This window comes from Aegilops tauschii, chromosome 7, assembly GCF_002575655.3.
Source record: "Aegilops tauschii subsp. strangulata cultivar AL8/78 chromosome 7, Aet v6.0, whole genome shotgun sequence".
Taxonomy (NCBI): Eukaryota; Viridiplantae; Streptophyta; class Magnoliopsida; order Poales; family Poaceae; genus Aegilops; species Aegilops tauschii.
In genome coordinates, this window is record NC_053041.3 from 25215337 (window position 1) to 25231618 (window position 16282).

At 47.2% G+C, this 16282-nt stretch overlaps 2 protein-coding genes across 2 annotated transcripts; one reads left to right on the forward strand and one right to left on the reverse strand.

Annotated features, from left to right (window-relative positions):
* Positions 1-1615: 1615 nt before the first annotated feature.
* LOC109765137 (bisdemethoxycurcumin synthase-like) lies at positions 1616-5576 on the reverse strand. The gene is made up of 2 exons (XM_073505184.1): positions 5508-5576; positions 1616-5133 (listed from the first exon to the last, which is right to left on the reverse strand). The coding sequence occupies exon 2, from the start codon at positions 5121-5123 to the stop codon at positions 3963-3965; it is 1161 nt and encodes a 386-aa protein (XP_073361285.1). The 5' UTR covers positions 5124-5133; positions 5508-5576; the 3' UTR covers positions 1616-3962.
* Positions 5577-11762: 6186 nt separating this feature from the next.
* On the forward strand, positions 11763-13320 carry LOC109746237 (probable carboxylesterase 5). The gene has a single exon (XM_040398043.3). It carries the CDS (start codon positions 11763-11765, stop codon positions 13041-13043), a length of 1281 nt encoding a protein of 426 aa, XP_040253977.2. The 3' UTR covers positions 13044-13320.
* The last annotated feature ends 2962 nt before the right edge of the window (positions 13321-16282 follow it).

Consider the following 16282-nt stretch of genomic DNA (forward strand, 5'->3'; position numbering starts at 1 on the left):
GACCAAGCACGGACATAAGAGAGGACACTTCTCTCTATTAATTAGCTAGCTAACACAATATATGAAACACCTAAATTAACCCCCCAAAACCCCCCAACCACCCCCCCTTTCAAAAAAAAAACAAAAACCGCAGCCCCTGAAATGCTGACGCGTGGATGCCTATTTGTCCCGGTTGGTGACACCAACCGGGACAAAAGGCCCTGCCTATTGGTCCCCGTTGGTGTCACCAACCGGGACCAAAGGCCCCCTTGCCTGGGCTGGTAGCAGCGGCCATGTGGAGGACCTTCTGTCCCGGTGCGTGTAAGAACCGGGACTAAAGGGTTAGGGCTTTAGTAACGACCCTTTATTCCCGGTTCAAAAACCGGGACAAAAGGCCCTTACCAACCGGGGTAAAAGCCCCTTTTTCTACTAGTGGAGGTGGACTCCCCCGGCAAGACACTTGCCGGGGCGGCCTCCGCGGCCCCGGCAAGAGCCTTGCCGGGGCAACTCACCCAACACCAACAGAGCGAGCCACCCATGAGCCCAGGAGTTCCAACACCGCCAACAACTACACTGGAACCAAGGCTCGGGAGGCGCCTCTGTGGTGGCATGCAGATCTTCGTCAAGATCATGACATTTGAGATCAAATGAGGATCAGGAGATGGCGACCCTCGGCGGGATCCTAGCCGAGGGAATCCACAAGACCCCCGGCAAGCGCCTTGCCGGGGACGACTGCAACGCCACGGCAAGACCCTTGCCGGGCCCCCAGAAAGCCCCGTGCCGAGGGCATCAGCAGGGCCACAACCAGGCCCGCGCCTGCCAAGACTCCACCGCCGTCCCCAAGCAGCTGCTAGCTCAACCAGCTGGGCAGGCACCTGCGTGGCGACGGGCGGCCTCTACACCAACCTTGCAAGCACCTGCTTGGTGGCATGCAGCTCTTCATGAAGACCCTACCACCGCGCCACCTGAGCAGCCTGCCTGCCTACGTGGCGTTACACGCATCGCTGGCCTGGGTGCATGTCGAAGCAAGGCGGAGCGGCGACGGACGGGACGGGCCTCGTTCCGGCCCCCGATAAAGCTAATGGACACCTAGGTAGCGCATTTAATGCATTTTGTCCCCTAATGCCGAGCGATAAGCTCGTGCACTATATGCCTTTCCACCTCATGTGTGCCACTGTGGCAGCCCCTTTCTCCATAAAAGGAGGCCCGAGGCGACCAGGAGAGGGATTCGGCTCTTTTGGACTAGGCAGCCTCCATAGCTAGTTCGAGAGCTCAAGAACACTCTCAAATACACACCAAAGCAGGACTAGGGTATTACGCATCCTCGCGGCCCGAACCCGGGTAAACGATCTTTGTGTTGACTTCTAAACCTGCTCTTCTCACAACCCCGCGCCCCGCCAACCGTAGTAGGGATTCATGTGATCCCATAGGTGTTGTTTCCACCGACAGCTTATAGGCGGGGCCACATTAGTGGCAGACATAGCCTAGGACTCACCACAATTTTTTTGTGAAAGTTTTAGTGGCGGGTAAAAAAAGCGCATGTCACTGCTAAATGCTCAGCAATGGCGGGCAGTAATTTTCACCCGCACTCCTAAGTTTAAAAAAATTATCTATGGAATAGAAACACGTTCGCCACTGCAATATTTCCCAAACTCACGCCCAATTTTTTTAAAAAAATATCAAAGTTATCAATGGCAGGCATAAATAGGCGTCCGCCACATATCTTGTAAATAAGGAAATTGCGTGAACAAATCATGTTTATTAATCCAGAATAGTCCAAGTGTGAGCATGGTGCTATCAATGGTTTATATTCAATATAGAAAAAGTTCAAAGGGAAATGCTGTAAAAAACTTGAGTTCTATGTGGAAGGCAACTGTCTCCGTTCGCTGGAGAGTGCATAGTTTGTACACGAAGTTCATCCGTTTTTCCCGTAATACTTTCAATTTTTTACCGTGCCCAATAGGGATCATATGATGAACCCATGCCAAGTTTCGAACATCTCATAGCTCATTTGTATGCTATTTTGAATCAAAGATCATTTTCCCCTTTTTATTGCCAGAAAATTAATTAATGCTTTAAAAATACTAAACCAACTCAAACGTGGCCAAATTTGAGCATGGTAGTTTTAATGGTTTGTATTAGAAATAGAAAATGTTTGAACAGGAAATGATGTTAAGAATTGAGTTCTATGTGGAAGTCCAAGGTTTCCATCTGAAACCATGATACTTCGCACACAATTAAAATAATTAAGTTTCTTAAGCAAGACAAAATTAGTGGCATTGGTATTACCCTTAAAGAAAAATAAAATAAAATGAAATGAAAAGTAAAAGAAAATAACAAAAAAATTGCACCCAAATTACACAAGAATTACGCTTTGTTATAATGAATATTCAAGAATAAACATATAATAGTGAATTAGGTTTTGCAAAAAACAAAGTTTTCTAAAGAAGGAATGAATTAGTGGCATTGGTACTTGATCCATGGTGTCTCTGCTGCTTCACATCAAAATAATGATGTTTTGTACGAAATAATGAATTACTGGCAATGAAATTACCTTTTAAGAGGAAAGAAAATAGTGACAACATTTACACAAAATTTATGCAGAAATTGCAATTTTTTATAATGTGGAAGAATAAGCATATAATTGGGGAATTTTATCATAAAGAAGTTTACTATGAAGGAATGAACTAGTGGCATTGGTATTACCATTCAGAAAATGAAAATAAAAAATAAAACAAAATCAAAATAATGAAGCTTTCCAAGGAAGAATCAATTCGTGGCATCAGCATTACTCTTAACAAGTAAGAAAAGCAAAAAGAATGATTTTCGTTGCACATGGTTTACCAAAAAATTTTATGCTTTTTTAATATGCTAGAATAAGCATATAATCGTGAAATTTATAAAAAAAATTGATTCGTAAGAAGGAATGAATTAATGGCATTGGTATTACCCTTAAAGAAGAAAAAAATAAGAACTTAAAAAAGTCAAAATAATTAAGTTTTCTAAGTAAGAATAAATTATTGGCATTGTTATTACCCTTTAAGAAGAAATCTACTAAAAACATTAAAACAAACTGCGCAAAAAATTGCACACAATATTTACCAAAAATGTGCTCTTTCAGAATACGCAGAATAAACATATACTAGTGAAAATTTTCAAAAAAATTCCTAAGAAAAAATGAATTAGTGGCATCGGCTTTACCCTTGAAGAATAAACGAAATAAAATAATAACTAAAAATTGAAATAAACAACAATGAATTTGTAACAATAATACTACCCTTTAAAGAAGAAAAATAAGGAAAAAAAAGATTAGAAAACTTACACACAACTTCGCTGTAATGTGGCACTTTTTGTAGTGTGCAAACAATAGTCATATAATAATGTAATTATCGCCCATATATCATAGTATTTATGTGTTTACATTTACACTCACCCAACACCCCAAGAATTTCTACAAAAGAAAAATAAAAACCGACTAACAAAAAAACAAAAAACAAAGACGGAAACACATAAAAACAGAAAAGACATTAGAAAATTAATGGGCTTTGGCCCAGTAGCAAATTGACCCCATAAAATATGGGATGATTCCAAAAAACAAGCCCACAACAGTCAAGAAAAAACCGTAGCACGAATTTCAGAGCAAAAATGAACGGACAAGAAATTGACTCACCCAAATTTAAAATTCAAGCAACTTACAAGTAGCTAAAGTTATATTCATAACCATATATTGTAGATCACTCTTATACAGGACTTAACCACTCTCACACCAACATGTTCACATCTCTTACACGTACTATATATACGTGATATGTGGATATGGAAATATGAAAGGTTGCATTGCATGCACTACAATAGGGAGTGCCTAGGACTCATCTAGATGCTACTCTATGTATTTTTTTCCCCTTGTTTTTCTTCAGGCCGGTTACCTAGGTGGCAGCTACTCTATGTATATTTTCCCCCTTGTTTTTCTTCAGGCCGGTTACCTAGGTGGCAGCGTGCAGCAGCATCGTCTCCACAGTGAACCCCGGTCCAAATCCCATCATCACCCCCCAGTCTTCATCAGCGGCAGCTCTCTCTCCTTCAGGATCTTCTCTTTGGCGCCTGACCTCATCGAGCACAAAGATAACCGTGGCGCCAAGCATGTTACCATACTCTCTCAACACGGTTCTGCTCGCATCCAGCTTCCCCGGGGCCAGATGGAGCGCCCCGACGATGTGGTCTAGCATCGCACTGCTGCCAGGATGCACTGCCCAGAAGAGGTTGTTCCATTCGACTACGCCTCCGACGACGGCTAGGTGGTTGCCGAACGCATCCAGCAGGCACCGCTCAACGATGCCCGCCGCCAGTCTTGGCAGTCCGGTGGCGATGGTCCCGCCGATGCCACCGCTCCCGAGCTGCATGGTGAGCATGTGCTCGGTGTCCGGTATCACATACTGCGAGGCAGACACCATCTCGAACAGCGGGCGCTCGTGGACGTCAGGGTCGGCGCCCACGATGACGGCGCCGGCGCCGTCACCGAAGAGCCCCTGGGGTATGAGGGTGTCGAAGGTGTCCGCCTCGTGGGGCGCGCGGAAGGCGGTGACGGTGAGCTCGACGCAGGCCACGAGGACGCGCGCGCCGCGGTTGTTCTCGGCGAGGACCTTGGCTAGGCGCAGGGCGGCACACCCGGAAGCGCAGCCGTTGAGCTGGAGCACGGTGCGCAGGACAGCATGGCGGAGGCCGAGGAGGGAGACCAAGCGGACATCGGTGCCCGGGGCGTGCGATCCCGCGTTGGTGCTGACGACGAGATGGGTGATGTCGCCCGCCGGACGGCCCCACTCAGTGATGGCGTTCGCCGCAGCCGACGCGGCGAGCTCCGGGGCGGCGGTAGCCACGACGTCCAGCCAGGCGTCGAGGGACAAGTCTGAGTGCGTAGCGAGCAGTTCGTCGGTGTGGTGGAAGAAACGCCTGCCGATGCCCGTCATCCCGCATAGCTTGGCGAAGGTGGGTTTGAGGTCGGTGAGGTAGTCGGGGTAGTCGTCCTGGGGCACGCAGTGGGGCGGGTTCGCTGTGCCGATGGCCAGCACCGCCGCCGGCCTGCCCGCACGCTGCGCAACACGGATCTCACGGACGGTGGTGGCTGGGATGCTGCTGCTGCTTGCCATGGTGACTTTCCTGCATGCAATATTAAGTAGAGTCAGTTTCCTTGAAAAGCGATCGATCTTTAGGTTCCAAAACCCCCTTAGGCCTTGTACAATGGAAGGTGCTTAGGGGAGGTGTTTAGAGAAATAAACCAGACTTTCTTTAAGCACCGGTGTTTATTTATACAGGATAGACGCTTAACTAAGCGTCTCTCCGGTAGAAATAGGCACCGGTGCTTTAAAAAATCTCGGTTTATTTTTCTAAGCACCCCTCTAAGCATCTCTCATTGTACAAGGTCTTACCTTCTACTCCTATTCTACCTGATTGCTAGATAGCTGAACACGAGAGTTGGATGAAGTGGGGACGATCGAGGGATAATAGTAGTATGTATTGAGCGAGCTACCTACCTTGTGAAGAACAAAGCAAACAAGGCGAGAGGCTGATCAAATGATTTATGTGCGTTGGGAGATGGGAGGAGGCGGCAAGTATTTAAGGACGTGCGGGAGCAGGGTTCCTGGTCCCTGCAAAAAACGGGAGCAGGGCTCACGCGTGTAAATATCTCGTCTAGGCATATGATTGAAGCCTAGTGCAAATAGTTTAACTATATGTGAAGACGGGCGGGACCCCGAGGCTGGTGAATCCACAAACATTTGGGCCCATAATTGAATCCCAAGGGAGAGTTACAAATGGCCTATCACTTCTCTAATTAAAGCTCCCCCACAAACAGTCTCCGAGCTTATTGGGCCGACCAGTGCGTTGGAACAGCTAGTCCGTTCAGTTCTCATGTCGTTTGATGCTGAAGCAATACTTAAGATCCCATTGTGTACTAGGAGGATCGAGGATTTCTGGGCATGAAGTGAAGAACCTCGAGGCAACTTTACTGTGGGATCAGCATACCGCATATTGGTCCGGACTCCGGACTAAGCAAAACAGAGAGAGCTGGCTAGAGGGCCGCGAGGGATCATCAAACCTCCGGGAAGAAAGTAAGGAGTAGAAGTCAATATGGAAAACTTCAGGTTTCGTCGAAGCTCATGGTATATATTTAGCGGTTGGCTAGGCACACCATCAGGAAAGGTTCTCCACCGTCGTCACTTGGAAACTACCGGAGCCTGTAACTTGTGGGACGTACATGATACATGGAGTACAAAAGCTATCCAAGATCAGTGTCGCGGAGTACATGTGCATTGTCTTCCCAAGCTATCCTAGTTCAGTTGAGTATATATATACACACCAGGAGGAGAATGCGAAGGACTGGATTTCCGCTATGCCGGGAGCGCTGTCATCGGAAGATTTGCTTAGTTCGGACCAACATGCGGGGAGCTCTATAACTTGTGGGGCGTACAAGATACATGGAGTATGAAAGCTATCCAAGATCAGTGTCCCAGAGTACATGGGTGTTGTCTTCCGAAGCTATCCTAGTTCAGTTGAGTATACACCGGGAGGAGAATGCGAAGGACTGGATCTCTGCTATGCGGGGAGAATAGCCATCGGAAGATTTTTACCAAGTTTGTAGTGACCATGTGGGCGATTTGGGGTGCACGTAGGAAAGCAATACATTGAGGTGTTTTTAAAGACCCCACATGCTATACACGACTTCATCACCTCGTACATCACAGAGCTACAAGTGATCACTCCAAACAGGGTGTCCCATGGGAGTGCACCTCCTCGTCCGACTGGCTGGCTGGCACCTCCTGAACATCCCGCAAAGCTGAACGTGGATGTAGCAGTTGGCAGGAGGGGGCAGAACGGAGCGGTCGATGCCATTTGCAGGAATCTTTATGGGAGCTTCGGCTTTTATTTTCACCAATATTGATGACCCTGCTACTTTAGAAGCCCTGGATATCAGAGAGGGGCTAGCTCTAGCCAAGGATCTGAACCAGAACTGTATTCATGTAGCATCAGATTGCAAGGGGTGGTAGAAGAAGTCCACAACGGAAGTGGTGTTGCATAAGGAGCAATCATCCAGGAGAGTTAACTATACTTATCTACTTTTATTTCATGTAATATAGTTCACGAATTTAGGAGCTCAAATGTCGAGTCTCGCGATTTAGTGAAACATACTTTGACATTTGGAGCAAGCCGCCATGTTTGGTTAGGCCAGCCCGGTGGTATTCCTTTCGTCCCTGTAAAGATTGTGGCGGTTGAATAAAGGTTTCCCGAGATTGCCTAAAAAAAGAAGCTACTCCCTCCATTTCAAAATATAGTGCGCCCGCGCTTCCTAAGGTCCAACTTTGACCAAAAGTTTAACCAATGAGACCGACTGCGGCGTGAGAAAAAAAATTATATAATTGAAAACTTCTTTTGAATACGAATTCACTGGTATATTTTTTGCTCCCGCCGCAGTCATCTCGTTGGTTAAATTTATGGTTAAAATTGTAGCACGAAAATAGAGGAAGCACTATATTTTGGAACGGATGGAGTACATACTTTTGCCAAACTGAATGTCCTTTCAATAGGCCACTATTCTCTGGAGAACATGTTGTCCTTTAATGATTGTGTAGGTCCAATAAAATTGTATGTATCAAGTCTATCGTGAAAAAGAAATTATAATAAAGAAAGATTTGGGCGTACTGTGCATAGGACAGGGATAGCTACCGTAGCGCACATGCACATGCAGAAAGATTGATGGTACGTCCAATGATTATTTGAACGCATAGGGTGGACGCAGCGAGCGAGTGGTGTTCTGGTAGCAGTACGAATGACAGTGCACCACGCAACAAAGCTAGGACGTACGTACGTGGCCACATGGCATACATGTGAACTTGCATCTACGAATGCCAACAGAACCCATTGGAATTGTCAAAGCTTCACAGAACCAGTGCTTGGTACAAACAAATTAACACGGACGTACCTGTGTTAGAAATAATACTTTAGGTTAACATTAAATTGGATCTGGATCTCTGGATTTGAACACCAATACATGTGCGTAAACGGGTGAACTTACAGGTGCTTGCCAAAGTCCCATGCTCTTGATGCAGCCCCTACTCGATGCAGCCCATGACAAAGTTGGCGAAGCTGAACAGCATCTGAGTGAATACCCCATGGCCGAAAGCGTGAATCATAGACAGCAATTGGTAGAAGACATCCAAAACGCCACCGTCACTAGAGATGGCCGGCATGGGCAGCGGCCGGTCGGTGTAGATGGCAGCAGGCAGCCGCCGGCACAGCCTTGGGGTGGCCGGGGATGCTGATGGCCTTCTAATCCCTTTGTGCTCCCTTATAGGATCGGCCTTTAGAAGTTTGTTGGGGTTATCTCATTTTCATGTACTCCCTCCGTTCCTAAATATAAGTCTTTGAAGAGATTCCACTATGGACCACATACGAAACAAAATGAGTGAATCTACACTTAAAATGCATCTATATACATCCGTATATAGTCCATGGTGGAATCAGTACAAAGACTTATATTTAGGAACGGAGGAAGTATGTGTTTGTCATTGCCCAAGGGGTACCACCTTTTCTTTTTATACTTGGTGCTAAGGGAAGAGGAACCAAACAAAAAATTGCCTTTTTGTGTGCCTTGAATCATAGCACAAAACCTGAAGAAGAGCTCCCCTTTTCTCTTGGTCCGTTATGATCTGAGATCAAATTCCAACAACCTGGTCACAAACCACGACAAAGACTGGCAGTGCTACGTGTGACAACACTCCTTCAAAGTCGCAGTCGCGCTGGACGTTGTGGGTCAGGTGCAAAGGACCCACCCACGTGTGCCTGCACCCTCCGAGAATCTCTGCCATCCCCTTGAATTCAACTTGTGAGACCATCAGAGGAGCCACGCAAGTACCCCGCTCTCACACTTGTGGGCTAAGAGTATCTACAGCCCGGTGCCCGGAACTCGCTTCATACATCCATGCAGGCCGCCCGGTCATTGACCGGTCATAATTTTTTGACTCATACGAGCCCCTCAAACGGGCATCAAACGGCCGGGCTGGCCGGCACCCCTCATATCTAGCTCAAATATGGGGCGGATATGTGGGCTTTCAGGCATTTCCGCCACGTAGGACTAACGATGGGGTCCCATGCGGACTCGTCCGGAAACTCGTCGCCGCGGTGTAAACAACGCGTGGCGCCGCTCTCGCTCGCCGCCCAAGGCCAAATCCGGCTATTTAAGTCGGTCGGCGTCCCCAACCCTAGCCCATCCACCTCCTCCCTCTTTGCGCCACCACCCGAGCCCGTCCGCCTCCTCACCCCTACTCTCCCACGCTCTACGTCATCGCCATGGTCCGGCGGCTGGTCACCACGTACGCTATGCTCACGCCGGAGTGCCAGAGGTAGATGTGGAGGAGATCCAGACAAGGCGCGCCGTCCGCATCGCTGTCGGGCTGCCTCCGGACTCGCCAGAGCCGGAGGAGGACGAGGAGCAGCAGCCGGACGGGGACGAGGGAGAGCCGCTGTCGGAGCCGATGGAGTTGGTGGATCTTGAGGAGGACGAGGCAGAGCTGCCGGAACAGGGGTTCAACATGGCGGAGGCGGAGTTCGCCGTCACCCAAGCCTCGAAGATGGCGGATCAGCAGACCATCTTGGAGGCCATCCAAGATGAGGCCTACGTGGAGGCCAACCGGCAGTTTCTCCGGCAGGAGCAGGCGGCGTCCGAAGCGCTCTTCGGCGAACTCGGCGCTAAGATAGAGGAGGAGGAGGCCGGAGTAGAGGCGCCGGAGCTCGGGAGCTGCCGCTGCCGCCCATGCTGCCGCACGGAGATTGTCGACATCTCCGACGAGGAGTAGCTAGTCTCTATGTAGTACGTAGGTTTTAACGTTTGCATGCTTTTGTACGGATTTAAGAATCTAGTATGAGACGTCCGGATGCAGTAGTGTTAATTTGAGAAGTGCCCGGTAGTTGCCCGCGGATGCGCCCGAGCCCGTCCGCGTGAGGAGTCATATTTTGTCATATGCGACTGTAAATGCTTTAAAAAATGAATGTACATATCTACTATTCCCTTAATTCATAATATAAGAGCATTAGCCTTTTTTGACACTACGCTAATGCAAAAACCGCTTTTATATTAGGAGACGGAGGGAGTTTTTAGGAAAGACTTGTTTTAAGTGCATAGGACAGGATAGCGACCGTAGTGTACGTGCGCATGCACATCGACGGAGGAACAAACAACGAAGCTGTGCCCTCCACCTACCACGATCAATCAATCGAGCGGCCCTTAATCGCGTACTGGAATCTCGTAGTATGAATTTATCGTTACGGACGGCAAGATTCAACAAACAATCCGTTGGTGTGTCGCCTCAAGATATCTATCGTCAATCCCACAGTGAGCTGCCTACGTACTTGCTCGGATGTGTATGTTTATACATATATGTGAGCCCACGGAGTGTGTACACAGCTAGTCAATGCTGGTCACGCGTTCACGCGTTAGACTCTGTCGGTCAAGTGCAGAGCGCCCAACCACGTGTGTCGCGCCGTTCCATAGCTAATCTCTCCTCAATGAATGAATATTAATCTTCTTTTTGCTGAGAGAATGAATATAAATAGGTGGGGCCTAGCGTGTCCTTTGGTATCTCTCACCCTATTTTTTGTTAAAAAGAAAAAACTAGATTTTGTACGCTTCTGTCCCAAATCGAGCACCTTAAGATATTCACTAGGTACTCCCTCTGTTTTTATTTACTTCGCATATTAGTTTTGGTCAAAGTCAAGTTTTACAAACTTTGGCAAAGTTTATAGACAAAAATATTAACATATATAATAACAAACCAATACCATTAGATTCGTTGTTGAATGTACTTTCACATCATATAGATTTGTTATGCTAAATATTTATATTCTTTTTTATAAATTTGGTCAAATTTTACAAAGTTTAACTTCAGTCAACTCTAATATGCGGAGTAAATAAAAACGGAGGAAGTACTACTCCATAAATAACTAGACTAATATTTGCTATTAGCTCCCGCGAGGTAAGATGTTGTTAATTATTTTGTCACAGTGTACTGACAAATAATTATGATTTTTCACAAGGTAGTCAGTAGAAACGTGTACTAATTTTTATTTACGACAAGGTAATTGGCAGAAACCATATGCACAATAGACATAAAGCATCTATTTTGAAAGATAGGCTATTAATCTGTCAACAGTATTTTCTGTTTATCCATCTATACTTACATATTTACATAGTCAAATGTACCCTTAATACACCGATACCAGCTTCTTGAAATTTCTTCCACGTTCTTTAATAATATTTTTGAAAGCTCACTTCTTCGCTTGTTACATAAGAGGAAAGACTGAACCAAGTTTTGTGCAAAGAAACAACCTCGGTAATAGTATGCTTTCCAGACGTGTCGCTCGGACTATAAATTATTAGCTGGGTGATAATTTCAGCTCAATTTTAGCCGTGTGATGGAAAAACTGACCCAAGTTTTGTTTTCACCGAGCCGGATGATGACGATACCTTGCTTCATGTTCCTAATTGGGGCATCATTTTCAGAGTCAGGGCCAGCCTAAGGGAACAAATATGTTTCGTTGCCGATGTGTGTAGCGAAGGCTAGGTGGATCCGTGAAAGGTGGGGTCGTGAAAAGGTGGTGGCCACTTTGTTGCGGTGGACGTGGAAAGCTGGGAGCTGTGTGACGGAAATGGCTCTATAAATTCCGCAGCCAACGACGCGGGATGCAGCGGCACAACTCAAAACAAGAGTTCCAAAGTAAAACATCTCAACTGCGCCATGCATGCAAACAAGACATCTCCAGCGAATGAGAAGGACGGACATGACATCTCCGTGGACATGTACCCCTTCATACGCAAGTACAAGGACGGCAGCATCGAGCGTTTCCTGCACAGCCCATTCGTGCTGGCGTTGCCGGATCAGGGCGGCAACCGCGGGGTGGCGACGAGGGACGTCGTCGTCGACAAGGCCACCGGCGTGTCTGTGCGCCTGTTCCTCCCGTCCCGTGCCGCCGAGACCGCAGGCAGGAATCGGCTTCCTCTCGTCCTCTACGTCCATGGCGGCTCGTTCTGCACGGAGAGCGCTTTCGGCCGGACGTACCACCCCTACGCGACCTCCCTCGCCGGCAGCGCCGGAGCCCTCGTCGTGTCAGTGGAGTACCGTCTAGCTCCGGAGTTCCCCATACCCGCGGCCTACGACGACGCGTGGGCCGCGCTCCAGTGGGCGGCGTCCTCGTCCGACCCGTGGCTGGCCAGCTACGCCGACCCTGCGCGCACGTTCCTGGCGGGCGACAGCGCCGGCGGCAACATCGTTTACCACACGGCAGTCCGCGCCAGCCACGAAGTCAATGACGACATGATGGACATTGCGGGGCTGATCATGGTGCACCCTTACTTCTGGGGAGCCAAGCGGCTGCCCTCGGAGCTCGCGTGGACGGACGACTGCGAGGGCGCCAGTGCCACGGCGGTGTTCCCGCCGTACGGGGTGGACCGGCTGTGGCCGTTCGTCACGGCCGGCCAGGCCGGCAACAATGACCCCCGGATCGACCCTCCGGCGTCGGAGGTCTCGCTGGCTTGCAGCCGCGTGCTCATCGCCGTGGCCGGGAAGGACACTCTGCGGGACCGCGGCCTTGACCTGGCGGCCCGCATGCGCGATCACGATGCGCCGTGGCCTTGGATGACGCCGGGGCGCCGCGAGGTGACGGTGGTGGAGTCGGAGGGCGAGGACCACGGCTTCCACCTCTACAGTCCGCTGAGGGCCACCAGCAAGAGGCTCATGGGAAGCATCGTGGAGTTCATAAACCAGCAGCCCAACTCGTCGCCTGCTAATCCTATGGTGTTCGGCGTGCCCACGACGCCGTTCAAGGACGTCTTCGGGTATGGCATGGCCATGAAGTCCTGGAGCAAACGGTCCAGTATGGCTACTTCCTTTAAAATTGGAAGGGTTGGGCCATCCAACAAAATCTCGGTTCGACTGCCGATGCCTACTGGTAACGCTCATCACAAACATCCATTATCTGCTGCGGTTCCGTGGGGTTGTGTGATCAACAAGTTTTTCTAGATGAGGCCGGCATGATCAACATCCGTTATCTGCTGCTGTATGGCATGGCCAAGAAGTCCTGGAGCACACCCTGTATGCCCTTCTCCTACGTATACTACACTAAATAAAACACAAAGAGTCTGCCACGTAGTATTAATTACTCTATGAGTCATGTGAGTCCTTCATGCCAAGAGCTGGATTATTAGCTAAGAGGGTCCTAGTGGTCCCATCCATTGGGATTTGTCGGAGATCTAATTCACAAATATATGCCAATTACCGGCCAGGGAATTATATGTACTTGTCTGCTTTATCTTATTATTCAATATCTGCTAAATATATATTGTATGTCTTCCTTTAAAAATGTAGTACAATATTGTATACCTTATCATGTCGAACTCTTATTTTGTATTGAATGTTATTTTACATGCAATATTGGATTCTCAACGTGTTGCATGCTCACGGTGCATATTATGTCCTTTTTTCTTGCACTAGCAAGAGTGCCCGTGTGTTGCAATGGATTAACAACAAAAGAATCATAAAATTTATAGCCCCACAATTAAAAAATCGAATTCAGTGAAATCGTACCGACCTGCCATAAATTTTACAGATTAATAATAAAAATAACTCATTTAAGAAAGCAAAGAACAATAGAGATGCAATTTGTGACCCCAATGGAAAAGAAATTGATTGGCGAACGAAATAGATCAGGGATTTTTATTGATGTATGATGTCAATCCTCTAAGGCTACTCATAAGGGGGAGTATCATACACTAGTGCCATCACAGTAGCTACATGTCAATCGCCTGACTTTCGAATTTGGTGGCAGTCAATTTTCGGTTGAACAGAGAAACAACCGGAGTGGGAGGAATAACTTGTCGGAGGGGAGGAAGAACCTCGCTGGGCAGGCTACCCCACCATCTATCTTAGGGTGGGGGTGGGGGAGGAAGCACGACGGTTGTGTGTGTGGGGGGGGGGGGGGGAGGGGCAGCGGGCGGCGGTGAAGGTTTGCCGGAGAAAAAACCGGCAAGGCCGGGCCTAGAGAGATGGCTGGGGCGGCTGCAGCACGGCGGTGGGTGGAGTTTCTGGGGAGGCCGGGGCGGTGGTGGCCGACGGTTCGGCCGGTGGTCTATGGGGCGGTTGGAAGAAGATTCATCAGGAGGTTGGAGATACCTGGCAGCCGTTAGTCAGATGTCGAGGGTGGAGAGCAGTCGACTGACCCAAATTAGGAATTCAGTCGACTCGCACCCAGCCAGTGCCCTCATAGAGTAGTATTATAGATGATCTTATTTATTGCCATGCATAACACAAAGTAGCAGCAACAGCAACGTGTTTGCTATTCCGAGTGCATGATACCGGCTAAGATACTACCACTATGGCCATCCTAAGACTAGCCACAATGGAAAGTAACATACACTAGTAACATACACATATCCCTAGACTATTTACTACCTTCATAGTGGGTAGTAAAATAAGTGTGGTAACATGCAGAGCTTCATTTATTATGTTATAGACTCATATTGCATTGGGACATGTGATGTTACAGTAACTAGCTAAGTTACTACTACTACCTCTCTCCTTATTAATTCATTACCACATAAGCAAATTTGCTAAGTTGGACTCAATGTTACTCCTGAAGTTACTCCCACTGTGGCTAGTCTAAGGGCGCTCCCAATATATTCATAATACCATTTTAATTTGTGGTCTCAAGGGCATGTTCCTCTTTTAGTTATGCATGAACTCATTAATGAACGTGTATTTCCTTTACTACTCCCTCCTTTCCGGTTTATAGGGCTTATCTCAAAATTTTAGTTTTTCCATTTTATAAGGCTCAATTTGGTTGTTTCTCATCACATTTTAGATTCTAAGGTGCATTAAATCATTGCATGCAAGTATTAAGAGAAAATTGATCAATGCATGTAATTTATGCATGCATGCATTGTAATTAATGCATTGATAAACATACTTTTTTGAGGAAAACAAGAGCATTAATTGGGTGCTTTTGCAAACTACAAAAAGTATTCCACCACTCACCATCTACCTTGGTTGGTGAGATTTTTGAATTGAGCCTTATAAACCGGAAAGGAGGGAGTATGTGCATATCCAGTATCCTGTTTAATTAGCCCACCTAGGTTAATTGTAGCATCACATTTGAAATGGCATCATGATGCATTTGCATTGTGCCCCTCTCCCATTTAACTAGCTAGCGCCATCGATTTGATCGGTTCTCTCTTCTCCGATCGGCTCATATGCAGCCACCGGCCATCGCTTCCCTTGTCATTTGCATTTGCTTTGATCGTGCATGCAGGCATACTCAGGCTCTCCCTTTTTGTATGATTGTTTGCGTTTTCTTTGATCGTTCACACCCCGACTCTCCTTTTTTCTATGGTATACTTAAGACATGTGTCTCTTTGATTGATCGTGCATGCATGCGTGCTTTGCTACTGCTGTCTTCCCAGCCCTCGTCTAGAAATTCATTCAAGTGCCACGTCAGAGCATGTTACGTAGACGTATATTAACTGGTCTGGATGGATGTGAGGGACCAATGAGGTACTTCCTCTGTAAACTAATATAAGAGCATTTAGATTACTAAAATAGGGATCTAAACACTTTTATATTAGTTTACGGAGGGAGTACTATTTAATACCTAAAGCGATCGATGCAAAAAACCCAGGTAGATTAGGTTGGACCAAGAATAGTTTGGTCTGAATTAGTTGATTAGCGCTATGCCTATATCAGGCCCATGACTTATTACAAAACAACATACCAAATATGGCAATGAAGGTAGCGACGAACGAAGAAATGACAGACCGACAAAGACGGATAAAATTAAAGGAGTAAGAAATGATTCTTTACTTTATTATTATATAGTATAGCAAAAGAGTCCGTGCGTTACAACGGGAGAAAAAATAAGACACGCTATTAACCCAATAATGACATTCAAGACCCCAATAGGTCCACTCCCTTTATTTTATAAGGGCATCACACTTATATTGCCGCTTGTCCTCCTTCACACGCTCACCGGTGGTGGCCTTAGACCACACACGACCATAAAATGTTTGAATATGGTCAATCTTAAGGCGCATCTCCTCTCTCTCTCTCTCTCTCTCTCTCTCTCTCTCTCTATCTATCTATCTATCTATACCTACCAATAAAGGGAGGAGTGCTTCTGCCTGTCCGCCGTGTAATTTTACAGAAACCCCTTGCATTTTCTATGAACTAACCCGCACAGTACACATTTGAGTCACATGCGAACCGTTGTT